At 53.3% G+C, this 15,618-nt stretch overlaps 1 protein-coding gene across 1 annotated transcript in view; it reads right to left on the reverse strand.

The window, feature by feature from the left end:
- The window catches only part of LOC124027601 (testican-2-like), a gene marked incomplete at its 5' end in the record, with an annotated part of 38,045 nt that overhangs the window by 12,859 nt on the left and 9,568 nt on the right, over positions 1-15,618 (reverse strand). The window contains one exon of the mRNA XM_046339968.1: positions 587-724. Coding sequence (XP_046195924.1) covers positions 587-724 — 138 coding nt within the window. The remainder of the gene's footprint in view (positions 1-586; positions 725-15,618) is intronic.

The raw sequence follows: 15,618 nt of genomic DNA on the forward strand, positions 1-15,618 counted from the left end.
TTATCCCTTGCTTGCTAGCTAGCCAGCCAACGAGGGCTCTTATCCCTTGCTTGCTAGCTAGCCAACGAGGGCTAACTTCCAGTCACGTTAAACAGTGAAGACAAAATAACATGTTGTTTGCCTTGTTTTTATACTGACACTTCTTTGCATATATCCATAAAAAAATATGCTGGTTCATGATTTCGACTGGCCGATAAAAGATGTCCGTCTCATCCTGACACGTTAATTCATTCTCAATAGGATAGTGGAGATCCAATTTCAATATCGAAACAATGTTGCAAATGTCCAGAGACAAACAGAAACGTCTGTACAAACCTATAGAAGCTAACAACCCCCCTGTTGTTGCAAACCAAATGTTAGGCTAGAAGCAAGGGGATATCATGTCTAGATGCTTTTTACAGTAGACATCAAGTTAATGAAATGGTTGATGGGACACTGGATGCGCAGGCATTTCTCATAGGCTGACCCATACTAAACAGTTGTTTTTTTAGCGTGGCTTAGAACGCGTCTCAACCAATCACAATGCCTGCTTTTTGTTATTGTATAACCACCAAGAAGCTCTTCCCTACAGCCCTAGAGCTCTTACCACAGTCAGGGTTGCCATGGATTCTAGAGCCCATAATTTCTCCTCCGTGCTGGTCGACACACCAACACTCTCCCATGCTCTGGTCACACTGCAGCTGCCTGTAGTAGCCGTCCTCATCGCAGCTGGGGATGTACATGCCTGCAAAAAAACACACACACACACTGTGTTGTTAAATATGTATGCACTGTGCAGCGGAGCTCTCTGCTCTGCCTCACACCGGTGGAAGAGATAAGTGATGCATAAATGAAAAAACATCAGCACAGCTTGTAGACCTGTGAGGAGACTCAGTCCGGAAAGGAAGGAGAGGTAACAGAGGAGGAGCTGTCTGAGGAGGAGCTGTCTGAGGAGACTCAGTCCGGAAAGGAAGGAGAGGTAACAGAGGAGGAGCTGTCTGAGGAGGAGCTGTCTGAGGAGACTCAGTCTGGAAAGGAAGGAGAGGTAACAGAGGAGGAGCTGTCTGAGGAGGAGCTGTCTGAGGAGGAGCTGTCTGAGGAGACTCAGTCCGGAAAGGAAGGAGAGGTAACAGAGGAGGAGCTGTCTGAGGAGGAGCTGTCTGAGGAGGAGCTGTCTGAGGAGGAGCTGTCTGAGGAGGAGCTGTCTGAGGAGGAGCTGTCTGAGGAGGAGCTGTCTGAGGAGACTCAGTCTGGAAAGGAAGGAGAGGTAACAGAGGAGGAGCTGTCTGAGGAGGAGCTGTCTGAGGAGACTCAGTCCGGAAAGGAAGGAGAGGTAACAGAGGAGGAGCTGTCTGAGGAGACTCAGTCTGGAAAGGAAGGAGAGGTAACAGAGGAGGAGCTGTCTGAGGAGACTCAGTCTGGAAAGGAAGGAGAGGTAACAGAGGAGGAGCTGTCTGAGGAGGAGCTGTCTGAGGAGACTCAGTCTGGAAAGGAAGGAGAGGTAACAGAGGAGGAGCTGTCTGAGGAGACTCAGTCTGGAAAGGAAGGAGAGGTAACAGAGGAGGAGCTGTCTGAGGAGGAGCTGTCTGAGGAGACTCAGTCCGGAAAGGAAGGAGAGGTAACAGAGGAGGAGCTGTCTGAGGAGACTCAGTCTGGAAAGGAAGGAGAGGTAACAGAGGAGGAGCTGTCTGAGGAGGAGCTGTCTGAGGAGACTCAGTCTGGAAAGGAAGGAGAGGTAACAGAGGAGGAGCTGTCTGAGGAGGAGCTGTCTGAGGAGACTCAGTCTGGAAAGGAAGGAGAGGTAACAGAGGAGGAGCTGTCTGAGGAGACTCAGTCCGGAAAGGAAGGAGAGGTAACAGAGGAGGAGCTGTCTGAGGAGGAGCTGTCTGAGGAGACTCAGTCTGGAAAGGAAGGAGAGGTAACAGAGGAGGAGCTGTCTGAGGAGACTCAGTCCGGAAAGGAAGGAGAGGTAACAGAGGAGGAGCTGTCTGAGGAGACTCAGTCCGGAAAGGAAGGAGAGGTAACAGAGGAGGAGCTGTCTGAGGAGGAGCTGTCTGAGGAGACTCAGTCCGGAAAGGAAGGAGAGGTAACAGAGGAGGAGCTGTCTGAGGAGACTCAGTCCGGAAAGGAAGGAGAGGTAACAGAGGAGGAGCTGTCTGAGGAGGAGCTGTCTGAGGAGACTCAGTCTGGAAAGGAAGGAGAGGTAACAGAGGAGGAGCTGTCTGAGGAGGAGCTGTCTGAGGAGACTCAGTCTGGAAAGGAAGGAGAGGTAACAGAGGAGGAGCTGTCTGAGGAGGAGCTGTCTGAGGAGACTCAGTCCGGAAAGGAAGGAGAGGTAACAGAGGAGGAGCTGTCTGAGGAGGAGCTGTCTGAGGAGACTCAGTCCGGAAAGGAAGGAGAGGTAACAGAGGAGGAGCTGTCTGAGGAGGAGCTGTCTGAGGAGACTCAGTCCGGAAAGGAAGGAGAGGTAACAGAGGAGGAGCTGTCTGAGGAGGAGCTGTCTGAGGAGACTCAGTCCGGAAAGGAAGGAGAGGTAACAGAGGAGGAGCTGTCTGAGGAGGAGCTGTCTGAGGAGACTCAGTCCGGAAAGGAAGGAGAGGTAACAGAGGAGGAGCTGTCTGAGGAGGAGCTGTCTGAGGAGGAGCTGTCTGAATGCCAGAGAGAGAAAGAGAGACAAGGTGAGAGAGAGGGTAGAAGAGAGGGAGAAAGACAGAGAGGGAGAAATAGAGGGAGACAGAAAGAGAGATGAGAAAGAGAGAGGGACAGAAAAAACAGGGAGAGACGAGAGAGAGAGACAGAGAGAGACAGAAAAAACAGGGAGAGACGAGAGAGAGAGACAGAGAGAGACAGAAAAAACAGGGAGAGACGAGAGAGAGAAAGAGGGTAAGAAAAACAGGGAGAGAAGAGAGAGAGAGAAAGAGAGAGGGTAAGAAAAACAGGGAGAGACGAGAGAGAGACAGAGAGAGGGTAAGAAAAACAGGGAGAGACGAGAGAGAGAAAGAGGGTAAGAAAAACAGGGAGAGAAGAGAGAGAGAGAAAGAGAGAGGGTAAGAAAAACAGGGAGAGACGAGAGAGAGAAAGAGAGAGGGTAAGAAAAACAGGGAGAGACGATAGAGAGAAAGAGAGAGGGTAAGAAAAACAGGGAGAGACGAGAGAGAGAAAGAGAGAGGGTAAGAAAAACAGGGAGAGACGAGAGAGAGAAAGAGAGAGGGTAAGAAAAACAGGGAGAGACGAGAGAGAGAAAGAGAGAGGGTAAGAAAAACAGGGAGAGACGAGAGAGAGAAAGAGAGAGGGTAAGAGAAACAGGGAGAGACAAGAGAGAGAAAGAGAGAGGGTAAGAAAAAACGTAGGTGGCAGCATCATGTTTTGGGGGTGCTTTGCTGCAGGAGGGCCTGGTGCACTTCTCAAAATAGATGTCATCATGACAAAGGAAAATTACGTGGATATATTGAAGCAACATCTCAAGACATCAGTCAGGATGTTAAAGCTTGGTCGCAAATGATTCTTCCAAATGGACAATGACCGCAATCATACTTCCAAAGTTGTGGCAAAAAGGACAACAAAGTCAAGGTATTGGAGGGCCATCACAAAGCCCTGACCTCAATCCTATTGAACATTTGTGGGCAGAACTGAAAAAGCGTGTGCGAGCAAGGAGGCCTACAAACCTGACTCAGTTACACCAGCTCTGTCAGGAGGAATGGGCCAAAATTCACCCAATTTATTGTGGGAAGCTTCTGGAAGGCTACCCGAAACGTTTGACCCAAGTTAAACAATTTAAAGGCAATGCTATCAAATACTAATTGAGTGTATGTAAACTTCTGACCCACTGGGAATGTGAAAATAAAAGCTGAAATAAATCATTATCTTGTCACGCCCTGATCATAGAGAGCCTTTTTATTCTCTATTTTGCTTAGGTCGGGGTGTGACTAGGGTGGGTGATCTAGTGTGTTTATTTCTACGTTGGCCTGGTATGGTTTCCAATCAGAGGCAGCTGTTTAGCATTGTCTCTGATTGGGGATCATATTTAGGCAGCCATTTCCCTACTGTGTTTTGTGGGATCTCGTTTCAGTGCCTGTGAGCTGCATGAGCGGCACGTGTCGCGTTATTGTTTTTTGTGCGTTTCACTTATCAATACAATATGTCCAACCGATGTCACGCTGCGCTTTGGTCTGAATGTTCCTACGACAATCGTGACATATCTCTACTATTATTCTGACATTTCACATTCTTAAAATAAAGTGGTGATCCTAACTGACCTAAAACAGGGATGTTTTTTTACTAGGATTAAATGTCAGGAATTGTGAAAAACTGAGTTTAAATGTATTTGGCTGAGGTGTATGTAAACTTCCGACTTCAACTTTATGTCTATGTCTTGATAGTGTCATGTTAAAATGGTTGACAGTCCTGTGCCAGTTCCCCCTCTGTTTCAGCCTCCTCCCTTCAGACCAACTGTCAAACACAACTGCCACTTTACATAAACACTGTAGTGAGGGGGCGGAGTTACAAATGCCCCCCAAAATAAAGAGACCAGACAAGGAATAAGACATTTCAAGTCCCAATGGGGAACTAACTTTAAACTTGTCTTCAAATATTTAAAGCCTGTTTTTAGTTTGGTTCCCCCTTATCCTCAGTTGGTACCCATACTGCACCATACTGTAACATACTGCACCATTATGTAACATACTGCACCATACTGTAACATACTGCACCATACTGTAACATACTGCACCATACTGCACCATACTGTAACATACTGCACCATACCCAACATACTACACCATACTGTAACATACTGTAACATACTGCACCATACTGTAACATACTGCACCATACTGCACCATACTGTAACATACTGTAATATACTGCACCATACTGCACCATACTGCACCATACTGTAACATACTGTAATATACTGCACCATACTGCACCATACTGCACCATACTGCACCATACCCAACATACTGCACCATACTGTAACATACTGCACCATACTGTAACATACCCAACATACTGCACCATACTGTAACATACTGTAACATACTGCACCATACTGTAACATACTGCACCATACTGCACCATACTGTAACATACTGCACCATACTGCACCATACTGTAACATACTGCACCATACTGTAACATACTGCACCATACTGTAACATACTGCACCATACTGCACCATACTGTAACATACTGTAACATACTGAACCATACTGTAACATACTGCACCATGCTGCAGCATACTGTAATATACTGTAACATACTGTAATATACTGCACCATACTGTAACATACTGCACCATGCTGCACCATACTGTAACATACTGCACCATACTGTAACATACTGCACCACACTGTAATATACTGTAACATGCTACACCATACTGTAACATACTGCACCATACTGTAATATACTGTAACATACTGCACCATACTGTAACATACTGCACCATACTGTAACATACTGCACCATACTGTAATATACTGTAACATACTGCACCATACTGCACCATACTGTAACATACTGTAACATACTGCACCATACTGTAACATACTGCACCATACTGTAACATACTGCACCATACTGTAACATACTGTAACATACTGTAACATACTGCATACTGTACTGTACATACTGCACCATACTGTAACATACTGCACCATACTGTAATATACTGTAACATACTGTAACATACTGCACCATACTGTAATATACTGTAACATACTGTAACATACTGCACCATACTGTAACATACTGCACCAAACTGTAACATACTGCACCATACTGTAATATACTGTAACATACTGTAATATACTGCACCATACTGCACCATACTGTAACATACTGCACCATACTGTAACATACTGCACCATACTGTAATATACTGTAACATACTGCACCATACTGTAACATACTGCACCATACTGTAACATACTGCACCATACTGTAATATACTGTAACATACTGCACCATACTGCACCATACTGCAACATACTGCACCATACTGTAATATACTGTAACATACTGCGCCATACTGTAACATACTGTAATATACTGTAACATACTGTAACATACTGCACCATACTGTAACATACTGTAACATACTGCACCATACTGTAATATACTGTAACATACTGTAACATACTGTAACATACCCTACCATACTGTAACATACTGTAACATACTGCACCATACTGTAATATACTGAACCATACCCAACATACTGCACCATACTGTAACATACTGCACCATACTGTAACATACTGTAACATACTGCACCATACTGTAACATACTGCACCATACCCAACATACTGCACCATACCCCACCATACTGCACCATACCCACCATACTGCACCATACTGTACCATACCCCACAATACTGCACCCTACCCAAACATACTGCACCATACCCCACCATACTGCACCATACTGTAACATACTGTAATATAATGCACCATACTGCACCATACTGTAACATACTGCACCATACTGCACCATACTGCACCATACTGTAATATACTGTAACATACTGCACCATACTGTAACATACTGCACCATACTGTAACATACTGCACCATACTGTAATATACTGTAACATACTGCACCATACTGCACCATACTGTAACATACTGCACCATACTGTAACATACTGCGCCATACTGTAACATACTGTAATATACTGTAACATACTGTAACATACTGCACCATACTGTAACATACTGCACCATACTGTAATATACTGTAACATACTGTAACATACCCTACCATACTGTAACATACTGTAACATACTGTAACATACTGCACCATACTGTAATATACTGAACCATACCCAACATACTGCACCATACTGAACCATACTGCACCATACTGTAACATACTGCACCATACTGTAACCTACTGCACCATACCCAACATACTGCACCATACCCCACCATACTGCAACATACCCACCATACTGCACCATACTGTACCATACCCCACAATACTGCACCCTACCCAAACATACTGCACCATACCCCACCATACTGTAACATACTGCACCATACCCAACATACTGCACCATACCCCACCATACTGCACCATACCCCACCATACTGCACCACACCCCACCATACTGCACCCTACTGTAACATACTGCACCATACCCCACCATACTGCACCCTACCCAAACATACTGCACCACACCCCACCATACTGCATCCTACTGTAACATACTGCACCATACCCCACCATACTGCATCACACCCCATCATACTGCACCATACTGTAACATACTGCACCATACCCCACCATACTGCACCATACTGTAACATACTGCACCATACCCCACCATACTGCACCATACTGTAACATACTGCACCATACCCAACATACTGCACCATACCCAAACATACTGCACCATACCCCACCATACTGCACCCTACCCAAACATACTGCACCATACCCCACCATACTGCACCATACTGTAACATACTGCACCATACCCAACATACTGCACCATACCCCACCATATTGCACCATACTGCACCATACCCCACCATACTGTAACATACTGCACCGTACCCCAACATACTGCACCATACCCCAACATGCCTCATCATACTGTAACATACTGCACCACACCCCACCATACTGCACCATACCTCATCATACCCCACCATACTGCACCATACCCTACCATACTGCACCATACCCCATCATACTGCACCATACCCCATCATACTGCACCATACCCCACCATACTGTAACATACTGCACCGTACCCCAACATACTGCACCATACCCCAACATGCCTCATCATACTGTAACATACTGCACCACACCCCACCATACTGCACCATACCTCATCATACCCCACCATACTGTAACATACCCCATCATACTGCACCATACCCCATCATACTGCACCATACCCCATCATACTGCACCATACCCCACCATACTGCACCATACCCCATCATACTGCACCATACCCCATCATACTGCACCATACCCCACCATACTGCACCATACCCAAACATACTGCACCATACCCCACCATACTGTAACATACTGCACCATACCCCAACATACTGCACCATACCCCACTAAACTGCACCAAACCCCAACATGTCTCATCATACTGCACCATACTGTAACATACTGCACCATACCCACCATACCCCATCATACTGCACCATACCCCACCATACTGCACCATACCCCACCATACTGTAACATACTGCACCATACCCCAACATACTGCACCATACCCTACCATACTGCACCAAACCCCAACATGTCTCATCATACCCCACCATACTGTAACATACCCCACCATACTGCAACATACTGCACCATACCCCACCATACACCAACATACTGCACCATACCCCATCATACTGCACCATACCCCACCATATTGCACCATACCCCAACATAATGCACCATACTGTACCATCCCCAACATACTGTGCCATACTGCACCATACCCCAACATACTGCACCATACTGTACCATAACCAACATACTGTACCATACTGCACCATATCCCAACATACTGCACCATACTGCACCACTCTGCTGTAGGAGCATTAGGTATCCTTGAGCAGAGGAGTAAAATTACAATCATGCCAGTCGGCCTGTTTTTGGTTTGGTTCCTTGTTGTCCTTTGATTGGCACCTGTACTGACAGGCCTGCCAATCACAACACTGGAAGGAGAGAGTCTCTCTCTCTCTGTCTCTGGAGTTGGTTGTGTGAGGGTACTGTGTGTGGTGAGAGGTTGCTGTCCTTTTTTGATCAGAGGAGTGAGAGGAGGAGTGAGAGGAGGGAGGGAGAGGAGGAGTGAGAGGAGGAGGGAGGGAGAGGAGGGAGGCAGAGGAGGGAAGGAGAGGAGGGTGTGAGAAGAGGGAGGGAGGAGTGAGGGGAGGAGGGAGGAAAAGGAGGGAGTGAGAGGAGGGAGTGAGAGGAGGGAGCCAGGGAGAGGAGGGAGGGAGAGGAGGAGGAAGGGAGGGAGAGGAGGAGTGAGAGGAGGGGTGAGAGGAGGGAGGGGAGGGAGGGGAGGGAGTGAGTGAGGGGAGGGAGGGGAGGGAGTGAGTGAGAGGAGGGAGGGAGGGAGTGGAGGAGTGAGAGGAGGGAGGGAGAGGAGTGAGGGGAGGAGGGAGGAAGAGGAGGAGTGAAAGGAGGGAGCGAGGGAGAGGAGGGAGGGAGGGAGCGAGGGGAGGGAGGGAGGGAAGGAGAGGAGGGTGTGAGAGGAGGAGGGAGGTGGAGGGGTCCGTACTACAGCAGGAGGTGGAGGGGGTCTGTACTACAGCAGGAGGTGGAGGGGGTCTGTGATACAGCAGGAGGTGGAGGGGGTCCGTACTACAGCAGGAGGTGGAGGGGGTCTGTACTACAGCAGGAGGTGGAGGGGGTCTGTGATACAGCAGGAGGTGGAGGGGGTCCGTGATACAGCAGGAGGTGGGGGGGGGTGGGGGGGTTCGTGCTACAGCAGGAGGTGGAGGGGGTCTGTACTACAACAGGAGGTGGAGGGGGTCTGTGATACAGCAGGAGGTGGAGGTGGGGGGTTCTACAGCAGGAGGTGGAGGGGGTCTGTGATACAGCAGGAGGTGGAGGGGGGTTCTACAGCAGGAGGTGGAGGGGGTCCGTACTACAGCAGGAGGTGGAGGGGGTCCGTTCTACAGCAGGAGGTGGAGGGGGTCCGTACTGCAGCAGGAGGTGGAGGGGGTCCGTGCTACAGCAGTAGGTGGGGGGGGTTCGTGCTACAGCAGGAGGTGGAGGGGTCTGTACTGCAGCAGGAGGTGGAGGGGTCCGTGATACAACAGGAGGTGGAGGGTGTCCGTGCTACAGCAGGAGGTGGAGGGGTCTGTACTACAGCAGGAGGTGGAGGGGGTCTGTGCTACAGCAGGAGGTGGGGGGTCTGTGCTACAGCAGGAGGTGGAGGGGGTCCGTACTACAGCAGGAGGTGGAGGGGGTCCGTTCTACAGCAGGAGGTGGAGGGGGTCTGTGATACAGCAGGAGGTGGGGGGGGTCTGTGCTACAACAGGAGGTAGAGGGGTCTGTGCTACAGCAGGATGTAGAGGGGGGGGGTCCGTGCTACTGCAGGAGGTGGAGGGGGTCCGTGCTACAGCAGGAGGTGGAGGGGGGAGGTCCGTGCTACAGCAGGAGGTGGAGGGGGTCCGTGCTACAGCAGGAGGTGGTCTGTGCTACAGCAGGAGGTGGAGGGGGTCCGTGCTACAGCAGGAGGTGGAGAGGGGGGGTGGGTCCGTGCTACAGCAGGAGGTGGAGGGGGTCCGTGATACAACAGGAGGTGGAGTGGGTCCGTGCTACACTACCGGGCTCGTTCAGAGAGCTGCCGAGGAGGAGGCAGAGACTGGACCGTCTAACCACGACTGACACTGACCCGCCTCCTTTCACCATTGCTGCCACTGCAGAGGAACACCAGGAGGGTGAGGAAATGATCCTATCACAGCCAGCTAAAAGGCTCTGTACACAGTGTCTGTGAAGATGGCTCAGGAAGACCATTCTGCATGGACTGAGGGCAACGAACGGTCTGGTAGGGGAGGTTGGGACCAGGTTCTTCTCTGAGCGGAGGTTGGCTCTCCCTGTATAAGACTCTCATAGAGAAGGGTATTGCTGATCTACAGTGGAGGATTATTCACAGGGTTATCGCTAACAGATACAGACCATGATCCATCTGTGAGGAGGGGGGGACTGTTCTGTGGGGAGGGGGTGTCTGTTCTGTGGGGAGGGGGTGTCTGTTCTGTGAGGAGGGGGGGTGACTGTTCTGTGGGGAGGGGGTGTCTGTTCTGTGAGGAGGGGGGTGACTGTTCTGTGGGGAGGGGGGGTGTCTGTTCTGTGGGGAGGGGGTGTCTGTTCTGTGGGGAGGGGAGGGGGTGTCTGTTCTGTGGGGAGGGGGTGTATGTTCTGTGGGGAGGGGGTGTCTGTTCTGTGGGGAGGGGGTGTCTGTTCTGTGGGGAGGGGGTGTCTGTTCTGTGGGGAGGGGGTGTCTGTTCTGTGGGGAGGGGGTGTCTGTTCTGTGGGGAGGGGGTGTCTGTTCTGTGGGGAGGGGGTGTCTGTTCTGTGGGGAGGGGGTGTCTGTTCTGTGGGGAGGGGGTGTCTGTTCTGTGGGGAGGGGGTGTCTGTTCTGTGGGGAGGGGGTGTCTGTTCTGTGGGGAGGGGGTGTCTGTTCTGTGGGGAGGGGGTGTCTGTTCTGTGGGGAGGGGGTGTCTGTTCCGTGGGGGAGGGGTTGTCTGTTCTGTGAGGAGGGTGTCTGTTCTGTGGGGAGGGGGTGACTGTTCTGTGGGGAGGGGGTGTCTGTTCTGTGAGGAGGAGGTGTCTGTTCTGTGAGGGAGGAGGTGTCTGTTCTGTGGGGAGGGGGTGTCTGTTCTGTGAGGAGGAGGTGTCTGTTCTGTGAGGAGGAGGTGTCTGTTCTGTGAGGAGGAGGTGTCTGTTCTGTGAGGAGGGGGGTGTCTGTTCTGTGGGGAGGGGGTGTCTGTTCTGTGGGGAGGGGGTGACTGTTCTGTGGGGAGGGGGTGTCTGTTCTGTGGGGAGGGGGTGTCTGTTCTGTGGGGAGGGGGTGTCTGTTCTGTGGGGAGGGGGGTGTCTGTTCTGTGGGGAGGGGGTGTCTGTTCTGTGGGGAGGGGGTGTCTGTTCTGTGGGGAGGGGGTGTCTGTTCTGTGGGGAGGGGGTGTCTGTTCTGTGGGGAGGGGGTGTCTGTTCTGTGGGGAGGGGGTGTCTGTTCTGTGGGGAGGGGGTGTCTGTTCTGTGGGGAGGGGGTGTCTGTTCTGTGGGGAGGGGGGTGTCTGTTCTGTGGGGAGGGGTGTCTGTTCTGTGGGGAGGGGGGTGTCTGTTCTGTGGGGAGGGGGTGTATATTCTGTGGGGAGGGGGTGTCTGTTCTGTGGGGAGAGGGGGACTGTTCTGTGGGGAGGGGGTGTCTGTTCTGTGGGGAGGGGGGTGACTGTTCTGTGGGGAGGGGAGGGGGTGTCTGTTCTGTGGGGAGGGGGTGTCTGTTCTGTGGGGAGGGGGTGTATATTCTGTGGGGAGGGGTGTCTGTTCTGTGGGGAGGGGGGACTGTTCTGTGGGGAGGGGGTGTCTGTTCTGTGGGGAGGGGGTGTCTGTTCTGTGGGGACGGGGTGTCTGTTCTGTGGGGAGGGGGTGTCTGTTCTGTGAGGAGGGGATGTCTGTTCTGTGAAGGGGTGTCTGTTCTGTGAGGAGCGGGTGTCTGTTCCGTGGGGAGGGGGTGTCTGTTCCGTGGGGGAGGGGTTGTCTGTTCCGTGGGGGAGGGGTTGTCTGTTCCGTGGTGGAGGGGGTATCTGTTCCGTGGGGAGGGGTTGTCTGTTCCGTGGTGGAGGGGGTGTCTGTTCCCTGGGGGAGGGGGTGTCTGTTCCGTGGGGGAGGGGGTGTCTGTTCCGTGGGGGAGGGGGTGTCTGTTCCGTGGGGGAGGGGGTGTCTGTTCTGTGGGGAGGGGGTGTCTGTTCCGTGGTGGAGGGGGTGTCTGTTCTGTGGGGGGAGGGGGTGACTGTTCTGTGGGGAGGGGGGTGTCTGTTCTGTGGGGAGGGGGTGTCTGTTCTGTGAGGAGGGGGTGACTGTTCTGTGGGGAGGGGGTGTCTGTTCTGTGAGGAGGGGGGTGACTGTTCTGTGGGGAGGGGGGGGTGTCTGTTCTGTGAGGAGGGGGTGTCTGTTCTGTGAGGAGGGGGTGACTGTTCTGTGGGGAGGGGGTGACTGTTCTGTGGGGGGGGGGGGGTCTGTTCTGTGGGGAGGGGGTGACTGTTCTGTGGGGAGGGGGGTGTCTGTTCTGTGAGGAGGGGGTGTCTGTTCTGTGAGGAGGGGGGGTGACTGTTCTGTGGGGAGGGGGTGACTGTTCTTTGGGGAGGGGGTGTCTGTTCTGTGGGGAGGGGGTGTCTGTTCTGTGGGGAGGGGGTGTCTGTTCTGTGGGGAGTGGGGGTGTCTGTTCTGTGGGGAGGGGGTGTCTGTTCTGTGAGGAGGGGGTGTCTGTTCTGTGGGGAGGGGGTGTCTGTTCTGTGGGGAGGGGGAGGGGGTGTCTGTTCTGTGGGGAGGGGGTGTCTGTTCTGTGGGGGAGGGGGTGTCTGTTCTGTGGGGAGGGGGTGTCTGTTCTGTGGGGAGGGGGTGTCTGTTCTGTGGGGAGGGGGTGTCTGTTCTGTGGGGAGGGGGTGTCTGTTCTGTGGGGAGGGGTGTCTGTTCTGTGGGGAGGGGGTGTCTGTTCTGTGGGGAGGGGGTGTCTGTTCTGTGGGGAGGGGGTGTCTGTTCTGTGGGGAGGGGGTGTCTGTTCTGTGGGGAGGGGGGAGGGTGTCTGTTCTGTGGGGAGGGGGTGTCTGTTCTGTGGGGAGGGGGTGTCTGTTCTGTGGGGAGGGGGTGTCTGTTCCGTGGGGGAGGGGTTGTCTGTTCTGTGAGGAGGGGGTGTCTGTTCTCTGGGGAGGGGGTGACTGTTCTGTGGGGAGGGGGTGTCTGTTCTGTGAGGAGGGGTGTCTGTTCTGTGAGGAGGAGGTGTCTGTTCTGTGGGGAGGGGGTGTCTGTTCTGTGGGGAGGGGGTGTCTGTTCTGTGAGGAGGAGGTGTCTGTTCTGTGGGGAGGGGGTGTCTGTTCTGTGGGGAGGGGGTGTCTGTTCTGTGGGGAGGGGGTGTCTGTTCTGTGGGGAGGGGGTGTCTGTTCTGTGGGGAGGGGGTGTCTGTTCTGTGGGGAGGGGGGTGTCTGTTCTGTGGGGAGGGGGTGTCTGTTCTGTGGGGAGGGGGTGGTCTGTTCTGTGGGGAGGGGGTGTCTGTTCTGTGGGGAGGGGGTGTCTGTTCTGTGGGGAGGGGGTGGGGGGGGGGTGTCTGTTCTGTGGGGAGGGGGTGTCTGTTCTGTGGGGAGGGGGTGTCTGTTCTGTGGGGAGGGGGGTGTCTGTTCTGTGGGGAGGGGGTGTCTGTTCTGTGGGGAGGGGGTGTCTGTTCTGTGGGGAGGGGGTGTCTGTTCTGTGAGGAGGGGGTGACTGTTCTGTGGGGAGGGGGTGTCTGTTCTGTGAGGAGGAGGTGTCTGTTCTGTGAGGAGGAGGTGTCTGTTCTGTGGGGAGGGGGTGTCTGTTCTGTGAGGAGGAGGTGTCTGTTCTGTGGGGAGTGGGGTGTCTGTTCTGTGGGGAGGGGGTGACTGTTCTGTGGGGAGGGGGTGTCTGTTCTGTGGGGAGGGGGTGTCTGTTCTGTGGGGAGGGGGGGAGGAGGAGGTGTCTGTTCTGTGGGGAGGGGGTGTCTGTTCTGTGGGGAGGGGGTGTCTGTTCTGTGGGGAGGGGGTGTCTGTTCTGTGGGGAGGGGGGTGTCTGTTCTGTGGGGAGGGGGTGTCTGTTCTGTGGGGAGGGGGTGTCTGTTCTGTGGGGAGGGGGTGTCTGTTCTGTGGGGAGGGGGTTATGTTCTGTGGGGAGGGGTGTCTGTTCTGTGGGGAGGGGGGTGTCTGTTCTGTGAGGAGGGGGTGACTGTTCTGTGGGGAGGGGAGGGGGTGTCTGTTCTGTGGGGAGGGGGTGTCTGTTCTGTGGGGAGGGGGTGTCTGTTCTGTGGGGAGGGGTGTCTGTTCTGTGGGGAGGGGGAGGGGGTGTCTGTTCTGTGGGGAGGGGGGTGTATGTTCTGTGTGGAGGGGTGTCTGTTCTGTGGGGAGGGGGTGTCTGTTCTGTGGGGAGGGGGGTGTCTGTTCTGTGAGGAGGGGGGTGTCTGTTCTGTGAGGAGGGGGTGACTGTTCTGTGGGGAGGGGGTGACTGTTCTGTGGGGAGGGGGTGTCTGTTCTGTGGGGAGGGGTGTCTGTTCTGTGGGGAGGGGGTGTCTGTTCTGTGGGGAGGGGGTGTCTGTTCTGTGGGGAGGGGGTGTCTGTTCTGTGAGGAGGGGGTGTCTGTTCTGTGGGGAGGGGGTGTCTGTTCTGTGGGGAGGGGAGGGGGTGTCTGTTCTGTGGGGAGGGGGGGGGTGTCTGTTCTGTGGGGAGGGGGTGTCTGTTCTGTGGGGAGGGGGTGTCTGTTCTGTTGGGAGGGGGTGTCTGTTCTGTGGGGAGGGGGTGTATGTTCTGTGGGGAGGGGGTGTCTGTTCTGTGGGGAGGGGGTTGTCTGTTCTGTGGGGAGGGGGTGTCTGTTCTGTGGGGAGGGGGTGTCTGTTCTGTGGGGAGGGGGTGTCTGTTCTGTGGGGAGGGGGTGTCTGTTCTGTGGGGAGGGGGTGTCTGTTCTGTGGGGAGGGGGTGTCTGTTCTGTGGGGAGGGGGTGTATGTTCTGTGGGGAGGGGGTGTCTGTTCTGTGGGGAGGGGGTGTCTGTTCTGTGGGGAGGGGGTGTCTGTTCCGTGGGGAGGGGTTGTCTGTTCTGTGAGGAGGGGGTGTCTGTTCTGTGGGGAGGGGGTGTCTGTTCTGTGGGGAGGGGTGTCTGTTCTGTGAGGAGGAGGTGTCTGTTCTGTGAGGAGGAGGTGTCTGTTCCGTGGGGGAGGGGGTGTCTGTTCCGTGGGGGAGGGGTGTCTGTTCTGTGGGGGGTGTTGGGGCAGACCAGAATGGCAGTGTGGAAGACCAGGAAACATGAGATGCAGGGGAGGGGCTACGGAGCTCAGAGCTGTGCTGCTGGGCCTGGTTCCGCCTCGGCTGATACTGAACCATCCATATGGGGGAGGCTGGGGAACCATCTGGGGGACTTTGTAGTGATGTGGGGCG

The sequence above is a fragment of the Oncorhynchus gorbuscha genome, unplaced genomic scaffold, assembly GCF_021184085.1.
Source record: "Oncorhynchus gorbuscha isolate QuinsamMale2020 ecotype Even-year unplaced genomic scaffold, OgorEven_v1.0 Un_scaffold_3362, whole genome shotgun sequence".
NCBI lineage: Eukaryota > Metazoa > Chordata > Actinopteri > Salmoniformes > Salmonidae > Oncorhynchus > Oncorhynchus gorbuscha.